The 21,081-nt window shown below is 43.8% G+C and overlaps 1 protein-coding gene across 2 annotated transcripts in view; it reads left to right on the forward strand.

The window, feature by feature from the left end:
- The window catches only part of UST (uronyl 2-sulfotransferase), a 272,126-nt gene that overhangs the window by 104,153 nt on the left and 146,892 nt on the right, over positions 1-21,081 (forward strand). For both annotated transcript variants that reach the window (XM_005280434.5, XM_005280433.5), the window contains exon 2: positions 4,614-4,657. In XM_005280434.5, the coding sequence (XP_005280491.2) occupies positions 4,614-4,657 (44 nt within the window). The remainder of the gene's footprint in view (positions 1-4,613; positions 4,658-21,081) is intronic.

The raw sequence follows: 21,081 nt of genomic DNA on the forward strand, positions 1-21,081 counted from the left end.
GGATCAACTGCATCTTTAATAACTTTTATTTAAAAAAAAAAAGAGAGAGAGAGAAGGTGGGGCAGAATAATCTCAGTTACTACATGAAATGGGTTACTCCAGGGCTATGGACCCAGATTTCAATGTGAACAGATTAATTTACCTTCCATTATTATACCATAGCCACCTCAGAAAGTACTTTCTTTTCTTATTGATATTTACAGTGATGGCATGCACCGTCTCATGTGCCAGTACAATGTTCTAAGTGTTCCTGGTGCTATACTGTGTAAACACAGAATAATAAATTTCTTGTTCTCTGCTTCAAGTAAGCATGCTATACAGGGAAACCTATTCTGTCTTATCAACATAGTGACTGTAGTGTTTATGATATAGTACCTTAGTAATGAGCCGCTCACCTCTACGACACGTCTTTCTTTCAGACTAGATGATCATGATAGTCCCTTCTGGCCTGAAAGTCTGAGTCTGTGTCTCTCTTTCAGCTCTTTTAACTTCTTATAGTAGGAAACAGTTAATAGAATGCCTTTTCTTGATATGTCTTTATTGAAACTTCCATGGTTTAACAATATATATATTTTGTTAGAGGCCATGTTGGGGTGAAAGTGGAGCCTTCTTTCCTACATGCAAGTCCTCCATGCGTTTTGTAGATGTCTTTGAGGTTCCATTCCCAGTTTGCCTTCCATGACCCCTTCTGCTGTACTAGAAGACCTTCGTCATTTTTACCAGGTTTTCATCTTGCTATATGAAACTTCCTGCAGATGTATTTCCCAGTATAGCTGTTTCTCAGATTGGCTTTGCATCGATATGAATTTAGGGCTTGATCCTGTGGTGTGGTGATCAGTGAGAATATTTGAAAAAGGACTTCAACAGGATTGAAGGCAGTGGAGAGCATGCCATAGAGCAGCAGTTCTCAAACTGTAGATCGAGACCCCAAACTGGGTCCGAACCTCTTTTTAATAGGGTCACCAGAGCTGGCGTTAGACTTGATGGGGCTCGGGGGCCAAAGCCTGAGCCCTGCCACCTGGGGCCAACTTCAGTGCTGGATGGCGTGGCTTGGGTTACAGGCTCCCCACATGGGGCTGAAGCCCAGGGGCTTTGACTTTGTCTCCTCCCCACAGGGCAGCAGGGCTTAGGCTTCAGTCCCCCCACCCAGCGTTGTGTAGTAATTTTTCTTGTTAGAAGGGGGTCAGGGTGCAATGAAGTTTGAGAATCCCTGCTATAGATCATGCTCTCTCCTGTCAATGTCCTACGTTCCTGGATCTGCTGATTTTTTTTGTTACACTCCGGTAGCATATTAACCATTTGGCAAAAGCTTTCCTCTGTTTAGCAAAAGGGAACATTTGTTTTAAACTTGCTACACTGAAAAAAAAGGATTCAAATTAGTGCACTGATTTGTCATTCCGTACATGTTCAAAATAACTCCAACTTACATGCCAAAGGGGCAGAAGAATGAAATGTAGCAGAAAAAGATATCTAACTTGAGGGTGGAATTTAATTTTCCCTGCTGGTGACCCACCCTTTTTGCCCCCTTTTTGGTTTGTGCAAGTTACCCTCATTGGATTCCAAATCAATCCTATTTAAACTTTCATCACTTATATCTGTCTCATGACAAGTTTATATCACCACTTTTCACTGTTGAATTTTGTCCAGAGACTTCCATGGCAAATGAATCTGTTTACATCCACTCAGAATTTGACTCACTGCTTTTAAATGTGTGTAGTAGCAACCAAATCAGGCTGCTAAAATTGAAATTTGGTTTAAAAACAGAAATCAAGCACATGAAATACCTGTGACAAGCCAGATATGAAGATAATTCTACTTGCTCAAACACTGAAAGATTGGTTTCAAGAAACCAAAGTGAGGAAAATGCAACATACAGAAAAAGTGGTATAGAAAGGTGAGATGTTGATAATTTGACCATATTCCATTTTAATGTATATTTCAAAAAGATGTTCTTCTTTTAAGGCATTAGCTCATACTTTCTAGTTCAGTCTTTTATAAGGAACATACTGTAAGCTATAGTATATAGTATGAATGTACTGATCTGTTTAGAAACTTGAGAGGAAAAGAAAACAGCAGTAATTCAGATCCTTTTTTTCAGCAAAATTAACCATGACAGCTGTTTGCTAAAACTATAATGAATGTTCTTTTAATTTTGGTAAACTCAAATGCCTGGAATAACTACAGTGGTGTGTATGAGTGTGAATGTGCATAAACAGGCTTAAACATACCTTTTTTTCAATAAGATGTAATATTTTCAAAAGGACCCATTACAAATCTAATAGTTTTTAGTGAGTTGCTACTTTTCAGATATTATGTACAATTTTAAATGTTTGTTTATTTAAAAATTGTCTGCATTGCCTAATAAAGGCCTGTGCTTAACACAGAACAAGAAAGACAACTTACTCTTATTTTAAAGAAAAGTATTAAAAGCCATTTTTACATCAATAACGTCATTCTCTTGGCTGCATTCATTACGGGGTGCGTTGCTGGACGCATTTAGCTACTCCATACAAACTCTTCATTGTTAAGGATAACTGATGTGTACAGACAGCCGGATCATAGGGAAACATAGTCTATGGCTAGTGCTGGAAAGAATGGCATTAGCATAATGTCTTGGCTTTGACAGACTATATGTAGCAGTATTTTTTTTTCTGAATTGCTGATTCTTCCCCATCAAACATGTTTTATCAGAGGCTTTGCCTATAGAAAAACCATTTTATCAAAGGACCATATAGGACTCCTTTCAATTATCTGTGAATAGAATTACTTTCCAGGTAATCAGAATCTTAGCAATGGAATGCAGTATTAGATGTAGGGTGAGAGTGGAGCATTCTGAACCAGAAAATAGCAATTAATTAATTAATTAGTCCCACAAGGAGAAGGTATTATTATATTAGAATAGTAAGAAGATGAGCTTTTGATTTTGCATTAAGGACATATGAGGGAGACTTGAATTGGAAAATGTGTATGTTCTTTAGAGCCAATTCAATGAAATAAAAAATGTTGAGACTTCTACATTTGTGGACTCTCATGCCAGACCAAGGAAACTGTGAAAAAACATCTTCTTTGGATTTGGAGTAGGTTTTACATGATGTTGAACCTTAGATTATAGTTTTTCTTGACTCCCGCTCTTTATAGTGTTAGACAACTGATTTTTAAACTTAAAGGAATTAGAAGAAATATTGAAAACACAAAGGATTTTAACTTAATTTACATAGTAATTCAAGTTTTTTTTAACAAGATGGCTCGATTAGTTGTATTTAACTCAATTAGTTGTGTGAAGCTCTCATTAGCAAACATATTGGATTTCATGCCTCCTCTGTCCAAAATGCTCCCTTTTATGATGGCACCATATATAATTCTGCAAGATCCCTGTGTTGAGCCACTGTCCTTCGGGCCAAGGACTGAATTTCTGGGAACGCTTTGAGTCTGCAGTACACATTCTTAACTAACCAGAGCATTTCATTGAGAGCTACATCAGGCACTTCTTCCTCCCAAAGACGTTGTGTGTTGCCGCTGCAGCACTGAACAATCCAGGGATCCAGAGACGGACTTATCAGTGGATCTCATTTGTAAGGAACTTTTTCTCTCGCGATACTTGTGTGGGCCCCATCATTGTGGTATCTTAGTGCTTCATAAACATTAATGAATTTTATCCTCATACCACCTACCCTAGTGGTATAGGGACGAAGGGATTTTCTTACTACCTTAGGCTTGGAGATGCCTCAGATGACAAGATGTTTGAATGCAGCCATCAGCCTGATGGAGACTGCCAGAACTGCTGAGAGCCTTTTGTCCTCTGATGGGTATATTAAGAAAGGTTCTGTTTGATATGGGGAACAGAGTGAGAGTTACCGAAGAAAGTGTGTGTGTGTGTGTGTGTGTGTGTGTGTGTGTGTGTGTGTGTGTGTGTGTGTGTGTGTGTAAAATAGAAAAAATCCTGAAGTTGTGGGTGTTTTATATTGGACTAACCTACAAGAAAGCACTTGAGAATCACAGGCTTTTTCTTTGGACTAAGGAAGGAGAGCAAGTTGGGATTGCAGATATAATAGTGTTGTTTATTCATACCTTCTGAATCTTCTGAGACAGAAAATAAATCACAGGTCAGTGGATGGGAATCCAGTATAGGAAAATGCAGAAAGTCTAGTGCAGGTATCACACCGTGTTTGTCAACTTAATCTGACCAAAATCTAGGAGCCAGTCCCAGAATGATGTTATATTTTTGTTTTTAAAACTAAATTGTCTACTGAGATTCATGAATTATAATTGTTTACAACTCTGTGCTTATTCATGTAGGCTGTATTTTTAATAGTGTGAATAATTAAAGGTTATTAAATTAATAATCATTGTCCCATTTCAGACACCTGGACCATTTAGTTTTGTACTAAAACTCTAACATTTATGCAACTGGCTGTCAAAAATGTGGATGAGCCAAATCACCTCTAGTTTTAAACAAAAGAAAAATGTAGCAAAAGAAAGTATTTGTTTGACTTGGTTCCTGTGACAAAACAGAAACACTGGGAGAGAGACTAATTCTCATAAGATAGCACTAAGTTATTTTTGTGGGTTTGAAATTACATTGCATCATTTTTGTGTTTCTTTCCCCCCCCCAGGAAATTCCACTTACTTGGATGACCATGGACCACCCCCACGCAAGGTGAGCTCCTTCCATCCTTACCAGTTGCTTTCCTGTTGTATATTTGGGCCAAATTGTACTCTGTTCCTCCCTAGTAAATGTGGAGTAACTCCACTGAGTTTTACATTGGTGTAGCTGAAAGCTCAATTTGGTCCTCTTGCCCCCCCCCCACTTTTTTTTAGAAAGCATTTTCCTCTCTCAGGCTTTTGTTGATAGCTTGCACAAAAATACGTTTAACTTGGGTAAAACTAGTTCATTGAAGTCAGTGGGAATGGGATTTCAAACCTGTTCTTTCCTGGTGCCAACATGACGCAGTTTGGCAATACATACAATAGAATGCTCAGTGGTCCTCTATTCTGGAACAATATTATCACTTGGTCACTTTAGGAAGTGTCATCAAATTGTTACAGTTGTCATTGTTCTTGTGAAGTATTTGCTCACAAATGCAATAGCCTAACAGGGCTAAACTATTGTTTCTAACCCCTCACACTAAATCTCTTCCTCTTAATTTCCCTTTTTAACAGCAAGTATTTCAACAGGTATCGTATTTCTAAAACCTTAAAAAACAAATGCAGAATACATGAACTCAGTGAAATTGGGGTCTGTGTTTAAAAAAAAAGAAAGAAAATTCTGAGAGTAAATATGAAGAATGCAGCACTGGCTTATGCTGAGGACGGTGTACTCTTAAAAGGAAATGGTTATCAAGATAAACATTAATATTTCTTAATTTTTAAATGAGACTAAGTGTCTTCAATGTAAACTTAAGTTGACTTACATTAGGTTGACTTACAGCCAGTGCAGGGTCATATCCACACTGCCCTTCTTCAGTAGGTGGTGTGCGTCCACACCAAGAGCGCTTCCACTGATTTAAGAGTGACAGGCACGTGCAGCCCCCCACTGGGAACAGGGTAGCCGCACCAGACTTCTTAGCTCCCCGCTCCTCACTGGGAGCTTGGCTCTGCTCCGAGCACTGCAGCTGATCGGACTCTGGGCACAGAGTTTCCCCCCAGGTGCAGCCATGCTCTCAGTTGGGAACAGGGAGCTGAGAGCCCAGGTGGCTGCCCCATTCCCAGTGGGGAGTGGAGAAGCCCAGTGCAGCTGTTCCCTCCCTGGTGGGGGGGTGCTGAGAAGCCCAGTGCAGATGTGCCATTCCTGGAAGGGAACTGAAAGCCTGGGCAACAGCCTGGTCAGAGTGGGGAGCTAGGATCCCGGGGTGGAACATGCCTCCCTGTGGGGAACCTGAGTGGCAGCCCGAGCCAGGAGCCGGTGGCAGCCTGGTGGAGGAAACAGCTTTCTTGTTAATTTCGCAGCTCCCACAGAGCTGTGAAATTGACAATAACAACCAATAGATGTAAGTACTCAGTGTCTGCAGGGGGCACTATGTCACCCTAACTACACCGATATAAGCCTTATGCCTCTCGTGGAGGTGGAGTTATAATGTCAGTGTAGTAGGGCACTTATATCGGTAGGAGCAAGGCTGTAGCATGTACGCTAACATAATTAGGTCAAGGTAAGCTGCCTTACGTTGACCTAATGCATTAGTGTAGACCAGGCCTCAGTATTTGTGCTGCTAGTGTCAGATAGTAGAAGAGTGGTAGGTGGCAAATTGGTAGATAACATAAAAAAAATTAAAATTAGCTGTGTTTTATCAACTAGTAAATATAATGTGGAATACATGAGACATAATTAATATTATTGCATTTTAGCATTAGATTGTGACTCTACATATATGGGAATAAACCAAACTGATAGATGCACCCTTAATTCTGCAATAACTGTGTCCACACTAGGCAATTTTACCTCTTTAACTGTATCATTTTCTAACTCAATGTAGTTATAGTTGTACAAAATATCTGTAGGCCAGCCCCCAAATCACTGCCTTCATTGGTGAGGGATGTGAAAATGGCCTGCATGCTGGCAGCAACTGCCAGAACCATTGTGCAAGCATAATGTTTCCAGGAATGCATGTGGTGGAGGTGTCAAGTACACTTCTGTACGGGGTTAGGTAAGTGTAGTATGCCGGTCCAACTCTTCTGGCCGGTGAACTGTGTGGCACTGTAGCCTTGCCCCTGCTGTGCTCTTTATCACCTACTGAGTTGCAGGCACTGCTTTCCGAGCATTTCAAGAATGCAAGGACAAAGATTATGTCTGGCCTCTGCAAGAAGAAAAGTGGTGACAGGCTTTCTGTGCATCCAGGTACAAGCTAGCCATTAATATATATGATTCTCTGAAACCTAATTTGGTGTTACCTTAGCTCTGAGACTTTCCAGAAAAGACCCATAATGAGACCATTATAATGACATTGTTTTTGCTGCTTTATAAGTAAATACAGTGAGTTTTCTTAGAAAGGAAGGAGTAATCCTGCCATGCTATTAATTTTACCATGTTAATTTTATTTTCCTAGGCATAGTATAATATGGTGATGTATTTCTATTCTGGTAATGTAAATGTTTCCTTTGCAAGGTTATGTACTGTGCAAATGATATACAATGACAAGATAAACATTTTAAAAGGTTTCCTTTCCCAAATTATTTCTCATTTTTCTCTGTTACTTGTAACAGAGGTAATACAAAAAGGAAAGGAAAGGGGCAGGGGAGAAATCACATGATCTACTGGCATTTTATAAATAGCAGATTGGCTTTGGCTGTGGATATGTTGTAATAGGAAGCTTTGCCAGGTGAACTCATTTCAATGGGAGTTAGGTACTTAGGGGCTTTTGAAAATTTCACTAGGCTCCGATCTGCATCTTTGGGCACCCGAAAACCTGTAAAAATCTGGTCCTAAATCACTGAGGTGCTTTTGAAAATGTTATCCTTAATCTCTCAAAATACAACAAAACTTCCTTTTTAAACATCACACTCCCTCTCCAAACCCCTAAGCTATATTTTTTGTCTAATTGCACCTGAAGAGCACAAGTATCCTTATGGGTTTCCTGCATGAGTAGTTATGAAGGTAGATCATTATAGTCCTAACAGAGATAAGAAAATAAACTTAAGTAAACTCTCCACTTATAACTGTTAGGGTAAAAAGATAAAGCTAAATACTGTTTTTTGTCTTGAAAAATTGTAGTTTCCTGCTGAGGATCTCGGTGGACCACTTAATGATCTTTCCAAATGTTGTTTGTACCGTTAGCTAACTATTGTAAAGTGCTTTGGATAAAAGCACTATATAAAAAAAATTAATAAACGTTTTTTGTTCTACAAATAAAAGCGCACAACTCAAATTTTAATATCACTAGTCTTACCTTTCTAATGCGATGGATGTGCCCTCCCTCCCCTGCCGCGGCAAACCCCAGGCTGGGGCTGGGAAGGAGGGGGGTCTCTCCCTCTCTCCCCTGCTGCAGCAGCCACAGAGCTGGGGCTGGGAAGGAGTGGGGGGGTCTCTCCCTCTCTCCCCTACTGCAGCAGCCACAGAGCTGGGGCTGGGAAGGAGTGGGGGGGTCTCTCCCTCTCTCCCCTACTGCAGCAGCTCCCCAAGATGGGGCTGGGAAGGAGGGCTGTCTCTCCCCCCATGTTCTAAATTGCCCCCACCCCCTCTTCTCACCCCACTGCATCCTCCCAGTTACCCCGTATTCCCCCCAGGGCCACCACCTCACCTTACATGTGCATCTTCTCCAGGGTCCAGGCACCTAATTAGTGGAGCCATACCTGCACGGCTCCACTAATTAGGTGGGCGGCCCTTCGTTCTCTCATGTGCGGCCGCCCAGGTACACACCTTAGAGGGAATTCTCCGCGGACCACCTGAATGGAGCTTGCAGACCACTGGTGGTCCACGGACCACAGTTTGAGAACCTCTGGTCTAAAGAATTGCTTTAGAGCTGGCCTCCAGTATAAAGTTCTCTGTGCTTGAAAAAGTAAAAACAATGCTTATTCCAGACCCATATTTTTCACGTTTGATTTAGCACTCAGAAATGCCTTCCCACGCCAATAAGGAAAGGACTGTAATCTAGATTAAGATAAGATTATTTTTTTTAACCTTGAAAACTTTTTTCTGATTTGCATGCCAAATTTAGTATTCTGTTCTTCTTATTTCAGGAGTTTTGCATTACACAAGAAAAGGGCTGGGGGGCTGGTGTCATAATGCACAGTAGCAACAGTTCAGATTTATCAATGCCAGACAATTTTGTAGTACAGTCTGAAAAATTTACCTTAGTTCTCTTGTCTTAAAGATTCCTGGCTAATCTGCAATTTCTTTCAGAGCTTCCCAGTGCCTTACTATCTTTAGTATATTCACTTAGTACAGTGTGGTGTCTATCCCTTTTTTTTCTTCTTCTTTATTTCACTCCTCTTCCAGCCGGCAGATAAAGTTTCAAACTTCTGATGGCAAATAGTGTAGTCTGAAGTGTGTCCCGTGCTTCACTTTATCTGTGGTACTCATAAAATCAAATCCATGTCCTGTTGATGTCATCATGCTTAGTCTTTGGGCTGCCCAATGTGAACTAGATGTTTTGAGCAGTCTGAACATGCTCAAATTTGAATTGAGTGCTTGTGCAACTAATAAAAGTTCTGGGCATTTTGTCCAACCAGCCTCAGTTCTGGGTGTTTAAAAAACAGTACAGCAGGGCAATAAAATGTAGTCGTATGTAAGTGCTAATTATCTTACATTTTGAAGCATTTGCCTAATTGCCTCTTTAAAAACATTTGGAGGGCATAGGTTGGGATATAAACATCTTGATTGTCCCAACAGCAGCACATTTGTAGCCCTCACTTATTTTTCTGTTCACTCCTGTTTGTCTAAACATTAGCAAAGCTGACATTTAGATATTACAGATACTTCATAGTATCAGAGGGGTAGCCGTGTTATTCTGGATCTGTAAAAAGCAACAGAGAGTCCTGTGGCACCTTTAAGACTAACAGATGTATTGGAGCATAAGCTTTCGTGGGTGAATACCCACTTTAAAGTATTCACCCACTCCAATACATCTGTTAGTTTTAAAGGTGGCACAAGACTCTCTATACTTCATAATATTTGTTTAGGGCCAGATTGTTCCCTCAGATCCATAAGTTCTATTGATTTTGTAGCATTGCATGATTAGGTAGGTGTGTATGTTATTTACCCTCCTTTGAAGCATCAGCTATTGCCATCTGCTTGAGGCAAGAAACTACATGCACCCTGATTCTCATTCAGGCAGCTTCTGTGTTTTTATCTAAAGCTAAATATTAGGCTATTAGAGTTGTAAATTATGTAGTGATAGATGGATGATTCCAAGGGGAATGACGTACATAAATTGGTAGATAGGATTTGGCCCTTAAATCCATTGTTTAAAATAATATCAGTGTAAATAATTTTTTAACAGGGCTTCTTATTTTACTACACCTGTCAGCATGCACATTTTTTTTAATGTGCATAATGGATAGTTGTAGAAGCCATTGGCTGTCACATGCAGTCCTGGAATTCACTTATCCTGAAGTTGTATTTTTGACTTGTTTAATTCATCTGTGATCAGTCTACTGGGTGCTACTATGGGAAGCTCTCCAATGTTTTTATAACATCTGTGATATTAATCAGTGAGAATTGCAGTGTGCTCTAAATGAAACAAAAACATGAAAAGGGGATTTTGGAGATTTAAAAAGTAAGTTTTAGAATCAAGTTGATTCTAATTTTATACATCTGCTTAAAAAGCCCCTTAAAAATTGTTTGTGATTTTAACTAATGAACAATGATCAGCTGCCCAGGACTGATGTAAATAATGGCTAATAACCACAGTCTTTAATTTATGATAGTGAAAAGTAACTGTGGCCCAACTTGCAATCAATTTAGAGGTTGTGCAGAGAACCATCTTATATTTTGGCATTCAACATGGCTAGGTACCAAATAAGAATATTTTGAAATAGTACTGATTTTTTTTTCCCACGTGAAGAATTGAAAATAGCACTTTCAGAAAAGGCCAAGTGTTTGGAATGAGAAATACCCAGTGTGTGGCTCATAGATTTTAATAGATGAGGGCAGCTCTCAGTCATACTTCAAAATGGGTCAATAGCAGCAGCTTTCCCAAACATAAACAAAGAAAGTGAGCTGTGCTCACTGCTGCACCTACTAAGACGCTATTGCTCTGGTGTTCTGATTCTCCCTTTGGAGTATACTGATGGCAGAAAGAGCAAAAAGCAGATTTAAAGTTGGTTTAAGTGGCCAGCTAAGGATTTACTGGACATAGAGGAATCCTCCAGTGGCACAAAGCTGGTGTAGCTAGCCTATGCTATCCTCCTTCTCAGTCCTCAGTGTAAAGGACTTGGACAGAGCCATGCAGCATTCCAGCCATCCCCAGGTGTCAGAACAGACCCTTGGGTTCTGTTGCAGCTAATCATAACTTAAAGCAGCCTTAAAGTTGCTCTAAATTGCTCTTGGGGACTGAAACACCCCCTCGTTGGCCCTAGGATTACGAGGTATAAAGATGACATATAGCCAGCCAACTCGTCTTCACCATCTTTGGGTCCTCTGAGCACAATTTCAGCCAAAACCAAGAACTAGATCCTACTACTTTAACAGTAAAAATTAACCCTTCAAATAAAGTCCCTAGAATTCCTAGATTTCTCTGATTGCTTCAAGTTTTCAGGCAGGTGTAATTACAAAAAAAAATTATGTTCTGGAGTAAACTTTATTTATCTTTCCCATGTAAAATGGAGCCCAAGTAGCATCTGTGGATGAAATGTTAAAAAAAATTCTGTGCAGTTGGTGCAAATTAGTGACAGTAATAGACAAAAATAAATTGATGTGTTCCATGTGTGAATGTTCAGCAAACAAAATACATTTACTTTCATTTTTATTCCAGTCTTCGAACTGACTGTTTTCTCAGCTCTACTGTGCCTTTTTCCCCAGTACAATTGAGGAGGTGAAACTGACACTTGGGGACAAATATCACAGTCCTTACTCTAGCAAATCTACCATTGAGGTTAATGAGAGCTTTGCCTGTAGGAGGTCATCTAGTCCAACCCCTTGCTCAAAGCAGGACCAATTCCCAGCTAAATCATCCCAGCCAGGGCTTTGTCAAACCGGGCCTTAAAAACCTCCAAGGAAGGAGATTCCACCACCTCCCTAGGTAACCCATTCCAGTGCTTCACCACCCTCCTAGTGAAATAGTATTTCCTAATATCCAACCTAGACCTCCCCCACTGCAACTTGAGACCATTGCTCCTTGTTCTGTCATCTGCCACCACTGAGAACAGCTGAGCTCCATCCTCTTTGGAACCCCCCTTCAGGTAGTTGAAAGCAGCTATCAAATCCCCCCTCATTCTTCTCTTCTGGAGACTAAACAATCGCAGTTCCCTCAGCCTCTCCTCATAAGTCATGTGCTCCAGCCCCCTAATCATTTTTGTTGCCCTCCGCTGGACTCTTTCCAATTTTTCCACATCCTTCTTTTAGTGTGGGGCCCAAAACTGGACACAGTACTCCAGATGAGGCCTCACCAATATCGAATAAAGGGGAACGATCATGTTCCTCGATCTGCTGGAAATGCCCCTATTTATACAGCCCAAAATGCCATTAGCCTTCTTGGCAACAAGAGCACACTGTTGACTCATATCCAGCTTCTCGTCCACTGTGACCCCTAGGTCCTTTTCTGCAAAACTGCCATTCGGTCCCTAGTCTGTAGCAGTGCGTATGATTCTTCCGTCCCAAGTGCAGGACTCTGCACTTGTCCTTGCTGAACCTCATCAGGTTTTTTTTGGCCCAATCCTCTAATTTGTCTAGGTCCCTCTGTATCCGATCCCTACCCTCTAGTGTATCTACCACGCCTCCCAGTTTAGTGTCATCTGCAAACTTGCTGAGAGTGCAGTCCACACCATCCTCCAGATCATTAATAAAGATATTAAACAAAACCGGCCCCAGGACCGACCCTTGGGGCACTCCGCTTGAAACCGGCTGCTAACTAGACATGGAGCCATTGATCACTACCTGTTGAGCCCGACGATCTAGCCAGCTTTCTATCCACCTTACAGTCCATTCATCCAGCCCATACTTCTTTAACTTGGCAGCAAGAATACTCTGGGTAAGAGCTGCAGGATACAGTCCTTAGCTTCTGCAGCTGATATATACGTGAATAAAGAAGCTGTGCTGTAGACACTTGATAACAGATAAAGTCTATTGAAGTGGGTCTCTTTTTGGACAAACTTCCCATGGGATCCCTGTCATGGATCTGATGTTATTGGCAGCTGCTCAGGTATCAGCAAAGCCCTGTGCTTAGCACTTGTGTGACAGTACTTCAAAGCATAAAGTGAATACAGAAATGAGTGTGGGTCAGGATTAGGTCAAGAAGAGAACAAGCAAAGCACATACCAATACACAAGCTGAATCTTTACTAGTACAGTAACTGAGTTGAAGTCATTACAAAGATTTTGGGGCTGTGGAGCCAGTTACTAAAGAAATACAAATGTCTTACATAAGAACGGGCATACAGATGCTCCCCAGGTTACACAAACCCGACTTACGGAAATCCGGACTTATGGAAAAAGTTCCGTAAGTTCCATAAGCTTGCTTCCCCCCCCCCCATAATTGTTGGAGATACGTTCCTGACTTATGCAAAATTCAACTTACGCAAGCCGTTCCGTAACGTAACGCTTGCGTAAGTCGGGGAGCTTCTGTACTGGGTCAGACCTAAGGTCTGTCTAGCCCAGTATCCTGGCCAATGCCAGGTGCCCCAGAGGGAATGAACAGAACAGTTAATCCTCAAGTGATCCATCCCCTGTCTTGGTACCATCATCCTATGTCTGACCCAGTGCTAGTAACATGGTACAGTTGTGATAACAAATATGGGCTGTATTATTTTTACTGCTTTTGGCCATAGACAGGGCTACAGTTAAGTCTTAAATAAAATTGGTTGTATACTGTATGAGTCCATTGTCTTCTCTAGTTGTCGAGCAAATTTTCTTTAAGGCAGCCTGTCTAAAGGATCATGTCATCATTCTAGGTATACATTTTCCTTTTCGTGTGTGTGTGTGGTCGCACCCAAGATTTTTTAAAGTCCCATATATTTTATCTTCTCTTATTTCATGTTTAAACTTTAGTTTTTGACAGCTAAAATGTTGTGTACAGACTATCCTTTTTGCCAGAAGAGAGCTGCCTGTGGGTTTTTCCCCTGACTCCCTGAACATCCATTTAACCAAATGTAGTTTACAGCAGGGGTCTCAAACACGCAGAGCTCTTCCCTGTGGCCCGTGGAGCTCCCCACACCCCCCCCCCGTTACTTCCTGTCGCCGCCAAACTCCCCTCACCCCTGCCCCCCCTGAGTTATTTTCTGTGCCTGTTAAGCTCCCCAATGTTTGGGGCACCTGCCACCCCCCAACTCCCTGTCCTGAGCCCCCTGCCACACCCTGCACCCCAACCCCCTGCTGCACCTCTCACCTCTCCTGCACCCCAACTCTGTCCTGAGCCCCCTGACACACCCTGTACCCCAACCCCCTGCTGCACCTCTCACCTCTCCTGCACACCACACCCCAATTCCCTGCCTTGAGCCCCCGGAGGGTTTTTGTTTGTTTTAAGAAACATTTTTGCCATTATAATGCTGTTCAGTCTGAGTGATTAATTTGTTACTGGTAAAGTGCCAGGTATAAAGATAAATCACGTACTTGTTTATCAAGCATTTTAAAAGCAGGAATAGTAGCAGATGTGTGTTTGATAGAATAGCTAAACAGCTTTCCAATTCCAAAACAAGTGGTGCGTATTATTAAAAGCAAATGATCCTACTGTGTGTGGAAGTCTAGGTTAAACATGGGAAACAGCCAATAAAAGAAAAGAAAGCAGCAGCAAGAAATTCTATTCCTTTTGCTATTTTTGTTGGCTTTTTTTATTTCAGAGATAACAATGCGGTGCCTGTTTGGACAGAGAGGTGCTTATGAAAGCAAAATACATTGTGGAAGTTTTCAAAAATGGAGCTTGTCAACATTTAGAGACATTGTAATATGTAAATAACTCGCAGTGATGTTTACTTGACTCACTTTTAGTGGCTATTAAAAAAGCAAATACAGTGAATATCACTTTAACGTATTAAACCAGAAGAATTAAGAGTCCATGCAACAAAGGCAAAAATACAAATACTGTATTAATGGATTAAATTATCTTTAATTGAATTGAATGGGTAGCTCTAATGGAGTGTGAAATATTGGTGTTAGTCATATTTGCCTGCCCAATTTAAGAGATGACCCTCATTGACTCTTGAATATTTAATATGGTAGCTACAGATTCTGGGCATCATGTTGTCAAGCAGCTGATATTTATATTATTATCTATCTATGTCCTTACATGATGCCCATTCTGATAGTGTCTTGCAAACATTAATGAAGTTATCCTCGCAACACCCCATAATGTGAGAAAGTATTATAATCCCACTGTTTTTGATGGAGAACTGAAACATAGTGGCTTGCCCAAGGTTGTACAGAGAGTCTGTTAACAGCCTGAAACTGAAACCAGATCTCCTGAATTTCAATCCAGTACCTTAACACAAAACCATCCTTCACATTTTAAAGTACTGGTGTGCACCTAGGAGACTATAAAAATTAGCTTGTGAGGTTTGATAAGTAGTAGATTGAATAGCTGAAAGTACTGTATGTTAGAAAAAGAGTGCAAAAGTTTATTTGTAATCTGAATCCTCCCAAAAGGTTTTGACTTAAAATATCTGAATTAACTGCTGAAACCCAGAATCATAGTTTCTGGGATATTTTGTGCTATTTACATACACTTGTACAAGAGTCTCTTAAATTATCTTTTTTTACCCATAAATTACACTATTTCAAGAAAAAAAACTCATAATTCTGGATGATATTCCACCACCATATATAAATGAGACAGAGTCCTATGGTAATTTTCTGTTGAAACATAGAGTACTGTAATACTTGTGAGTGCACTGCTGGGGAGAAACCTCACAAGCTCAGTTTTATAGTCATTCAGGTGCAACCATATGTCTGTCAATCTGCCATTTTATCCAAAGATAAATAAGTGACCCTGGACGAACTGTAGTTGGGTAGTCTGAAAGTCTGAATTGAGTACTGGAGAATTATGTTCTGTTAGTTGCGCTTTTATTTATTTTGTTTGTTTGTTTTTTTGTAAATAGTCTTCTAGACAGGAAATTATTTTATTACGTTCTTCCCTGAAATAGTGAAGATGAAGGATTGGCCCTTTTCTGCATGCATCCTGATTAACACGCAATACAGAATATCTCTGTATTGGTAATTGAATGATAGGGGTGAGGAAAAGTACAAAAAGACTTCTAAATTTAAAACCAGACAACTGCCATCAGTAGATAAATCTTTGGGCAATAATGCATATACTGACATACCGCAGGAGACTCTAACAATAGTTAACTCTTCTTTACTGACTCTGACTCTTGGTCTACAGTGTGTGGGGGGGGAAATCGATCTAAGATACTCACCTTCAGCTACAAGAATAGCATAGCTGAAGTCAACGTATCTTAGATCAACTTAGAATCACTTTCTTCACGTCCTCGCGGCGCAGGATCGACGGCCGCCATTCCCCCGTCAAGTTTGCTTCCGCCTCTCGCTGAGCTGGAGTTCAGCAGTCGACGGGAGAGCGATCGGGGATCGGTTTATTGTATCTACACTACACGTGATAAATCGATCCCCGATAGATCAATTGCTACCCACCAATCTGGCGGGTAGTGTAGACATACCCTGAGAAATTACTGCCTTTGGAACAGAGAGGCTTATCCATAGGAGAATTTTGCAATAGGACACTCAGTTTCTGTGCATGAGAACATCCGTAGCCCCTAATGTAGACAATTTGATTTCTGATGTGAAATCTCTCACAGATGCTTATAAAATATTTTTATATTTTTGCTCAAAAGACTTCATATTTATTATTTGTATTCTGATAGTATGAACAGACCCAATCTGGATTGTGTCCCCACTGTGCAAATATATAGTTAGAGATGGTCCATGCCTGGAAAAGTTTGTGTAACAAGTAATGCATTAAACTCTCCAATAGCATATTGTGTTTCATACAGAAGTATCATTATATTATCAAAGACTTATGAAACATTTAGACTCTTTGTTACATTGCTTACTGTATCTAAATAATTATCCAACATATCACATCCTCATTGTTAAAGCTTGACAGCTCTATACATCAATGAACCTTAAGGTGTAACTCATACATGGTATAATTAGTCTATTCCTTTTCACCTGCTAAGATGTCTTGCACATATTCAAACATTGTGGAAATGTGTTTTTCAGATTATTTTTTGCTGTTGCAGACCTCCCCAGTATGTCCCTTTTTCCTCTGCTGTTTCTTCTTAAATCATCCATCAATAGTAATAAAATATAACAAAGTATGGCTATATCCAGTAAGGGATTAAATTACAGTATCAGATTCAACAACATGAGTAATACATAACTTCACAAAATGCCATGTAAAAACAAAAAATACAATAAAGCAGAACCACCTTGATTATCCAAATGTCAGAGGACACTAAAGCTAATTGAGGCCCATTCTGTATAAACTTAACTTTATAGAGAATAATTTATCCTGGAGGATGTTTGTGGCATAGGGTAGCAGCTGCCTGAGAGAGCTTGGCTGGGGAGGAGGCGGCTTTTGCTCTCTGCCTGGTTCAACTTCCGGGGACCCTGGCGCCCAGGCAGGGAGCAGATGTCACCTCCCCAGCCAGGCTCTCTCAGGCGGCAGCCGTGCAGAGCAGCGTCTCAGCGGCTGGAAGGGGCTGGTTCCACCTCTTCCACTCCCGGCATCTGGGCCATGCGTTGCCTAGACCCGACTCGCCTCTTCCCACTCCCCGCTCCTCCCCCTCCCCCCCAGCAGGCCACCAAACACCTGATGGCAGCAGGCACTTTGGGGGATGGGGAAGAACTGATCAGTGGAGCCTATCGCTGGGGGTGGGAGGGGGGGCCTATCGCTGGGGGGCGCTCAACATCCACTCACTGCCTATGCCTAGGAGCCCTGCGGCCTGTCTGGGCGATTTAAAAGGGCCTGGGGCTCCCACCGCCGCTACTGTGGCAGGGGTGGCGACCCGGGACCCGGGCCCTTTTAAATTGTCCGGGCCCCTGGGCAATTGCCCCCTTTGAAGGGAACAATCTCTTTAGTGAGAAAATGGATGAGAACCTGCATTGTCTAAAGGATTCTTGGGTAACCTTCCTGTAAGGGAACGGACTCACCCCTGCGGCGCTTCCTGCTGGTTGTCTGTGAGAATTAGCTCGTCCCAGCTCCGGAGTGCCCTCTGCAGGCCGGTGATCCACCTTACAGCTGGCCCCCGTGTCCCTCCCGGACCCGGTGCCCTATTATCTGGGGCATTGCCCCCTGCCAGAAACCCTTCAGTCTTAGGGTCTCCCCTCCCAAGGGAACCTCCACCCACTAGCCTCACCTCGCCTCAGTATAAGGCTACTGCCAGTCAGCATCTAGCCCCACGCCCTAGGGCAGACTGCAGTATCAGCCTACTCATCACTGGCAAGGTTGGGTTGGACCTGCTGCCTTTCTCTATTGCTGGGCTGCCCCTCTGCAGCCCCAGTACTGGTCTTAGGCCCTCAGCTAGGCCCACAGCCTGGGGGTTTTCCAGGCTGGAGCTCCCCAGCTCCTCTAGCCTTCCCCCAGCTCTGCTCCACTCCCAGTACCTTACTCAGCTCCCTTGCAGCCAGACCCTTCTCTCTCTACAAGCAGAGAGAGACTGCTGAGCTCCTGGCTCAAGCCTTTATAGGGCCAGCTGGGCCCTGATTGGGGCATGGCCCCAGCTGAGCCTGCTTCCTCCCAATCAGCCCAGGCATCTTGCCCTTCCACAGCCCCACTCCAGGGCTGTTTTAAACTAGGGTTACCATATCTCATAAATTAAAAAAGAGGACCCTCCACGGGCTCTGTCCCCGCCCATTTCCCCACCCCTAGCCCCACCCAACTCCGCCCCTTCCCCGCCCTAACTCCGCCTCCTCCTCCCTCCCACTCCCAGCCAGGGGGAAAGGGCTGCCCCAGCGCTACTGGCTTCAGGGTTTGCCAGGCAGCCCCCAGACCCTGCGCCCCCAGCTGGCACTTCCCCAGTGCAGCTGGAGCCCGGGACGGGAAGCACCCAGCCGGGGGCGCAGGGTCTGGAGGCTGCCAGCAAACCGTGAAGCCGGTAGCGCTCGGGCTTTGGGCAGCCCCTATGCCTCCGGACCCTGCGCCCCCAGCCGGGCACTTCCCCTCCCGGGCTCCGGCGGCGCAGGGTCCAGAGGCACCGGGGCTGCCCGAAGCCGGTAGCGCTCGGGCAGCCCTGCTCTTAAACAGAGCCGAAGAGGAGCAGAGCCTCCAGCCACAGCGGCTCTGCTCCTCCCCGACTCTTCGGCTCTGTTTAAGAGCCGGGCTGCCCGAGTGCTACCGGCTTCGGGCAGCCCCCATGCCTCCGGACCCTGCGCCGCCGGAGCCCGGGAGGGGAAGTGCCCGGCTGGGGGCGCAGGGTCTGGAGGCACGGGGGCTGCCCGAAGCCGGTAGCGCTCGGGCAGCCCGGCTCTTAAACAGAGCCGAAGAGTCAAGGGAGGAGCAGAGCCGCCATTTTCCCGGACATGTTTGGCTTTTTAGCAATTCCTCCCGGACGGGGGTTTGACTGCCGAAAAGCCGGACATGTCCGGGAAAAAGAGGACATATGGTAACCGTATTTAAACCCCTCAGGGCAGGAGCGGGTAACCACCCCACTACACTTCCATTCAATCATGATTTATATACCAGCACCCAAGAGAAAGTTCCATAGACCACAACCATACAGACAAAGACCTGCTTCCTTCCCTTTCTTCTAACACAGAATCTGGGAGCCTCCCAGGAAGCATGAAAGGCTTCAGAGAACTAGACAGACTGCTCCTCTACTTCTACATTCCAAACCCAAGCGTCTGCAAAGAAGCAATACAGATAGTATTACTGAGAGCTGCAAACCAAGTCTGCTGCCAAGTTCATCTGCCAATACTCAATTTGGGGGCCATCTAATTCATTTCTGCCACAAGTGGAGGGACATAATATCTGACTGATGGGTCCTCGACATTGGTCATATAGGATACCTGATAGAGTTCCTGTCCCTCATCAGGGACCACTCTCACTAGGAAATGCTCATTCAGGGAAATAACCTCACTTCTCTGTCTGGGAGCCATAGAACCCACACTTCCTCAATACCAAGAAAAATGATTGTATTCAATCGAAGGGAGTATGGAGACCCATCCTAGGTCTGACAACTCAGTGTCTACATCAGGGGTGGGCAAACTTTTTTGGCCTGAGGACCACATCTGGGTATAGAAATTGTATGGTGGGCCATGAATACTCACAAAATTGCGGTTGAGGTGCAGGAGGGGGTGAGGGCTCTAGCTGGGGATGTGGGCTCCGGGGTGGGGCCAGAAATGAGTTCAGGGTGCAAGAGGGGACTCTGGGCTGGGGCAGGGGGTTGGAGTGTGGGAGTGGAGCTGACGGCTCCACCTGGAGGTTCGGGCTCTGGGGTGGGGTTGGAGATGAGGGGTTTGGGCTTTAGGAGGGTGCTCCAGGCTGGGATCGAGGGGTTCGGAGGGCGGGAGGGGGATTAGGGCTGAGGCAGGGGTTTGGAGCCTCAGAGGGGGTCGGGGTGCAGGCTCCAGATGGTGCTTATCTCAAGCAGCTCCCGGAAGCAGCAGCATGTCCCCCCCCTCCAACTCCTACGCAGAGGCGCGACCAGGTGGCTCTGCGTGCTGCCCCGTCCACATGTGCCACTCCTTCAGCTCCGGTTGGCCACAGTTCCCAGCCAATGGGAGCTGCAGGGGTAGCGCTTGGGGTGGGGGCAATGTGTGGAGCCCCCTGGTTGCCCCTACATGTAGGAGCCAGAGGGGGGACATGCCGCTGCTTCTGGGAGCTGCGCAGAGCATCTCCCAACCCTGCTCACTGGCTGGAGCACGGGAGGGCAAGCCCCAGATCCTGCTCCCCAGCAGGAGCTTGAGCGGGGGATAAAATTGGCTGGCGTACCGGATGTGGCCCCCGGGCTGTAGTTTGCCCACCCCTGGTCTACATCCAAGCAATATATTGCAGAATGGTAAAGCATCAGCAATAATTCCCTCAGTGAACAAAGGAGATTGATTCACAGCTCTTGACATGAGAGATGCCTATCTTCATAAGGGATCCACCCAGCACACAGGAAATTTCTCAGATTAACTGTAAATTTGAATTAATGTCAGTACAAGGTACTTCCCTTCATCCTTGCTACAGCCCCCGAGATGTCGTCTTTGGTGTGTCAGTGGCAGCTCACCTCTGCTGCAAGAGAATTTTGGTCTTTCTCTACCTCGTTGACTAGCTATTGACAGGGAGATCTTATCAAGAGGACCAATCAGCGATAACAGCCATACCCAAGTTACTACTATTGCTGGGAATCTGTGTAATTCAATAAACACACAGATGATAGAATTTATTGGAGCAACACTGAACTCTATCAAAGCCAGAGCATACTCCCAAAAGACAGATTCCTGACCATGAAGGCACTAATTACGCAGCTTCTGGCCAGTCCACAGACAGCAGTCCATTCC

Source organism: Chrysemys picta, chromosome 3 (genome assembly GCF_011386835.1).
Source record: "Chrysemys picta bellii isolate R12L10 chromosome 3, ASM1138683v2, whole genome shotgun sequence".
NCBI classification, from domain to species: Eukaryota; Metazoa; Chordata; order Testudines; family Emydidae; genus Chrysemys; species Chrysemys picta.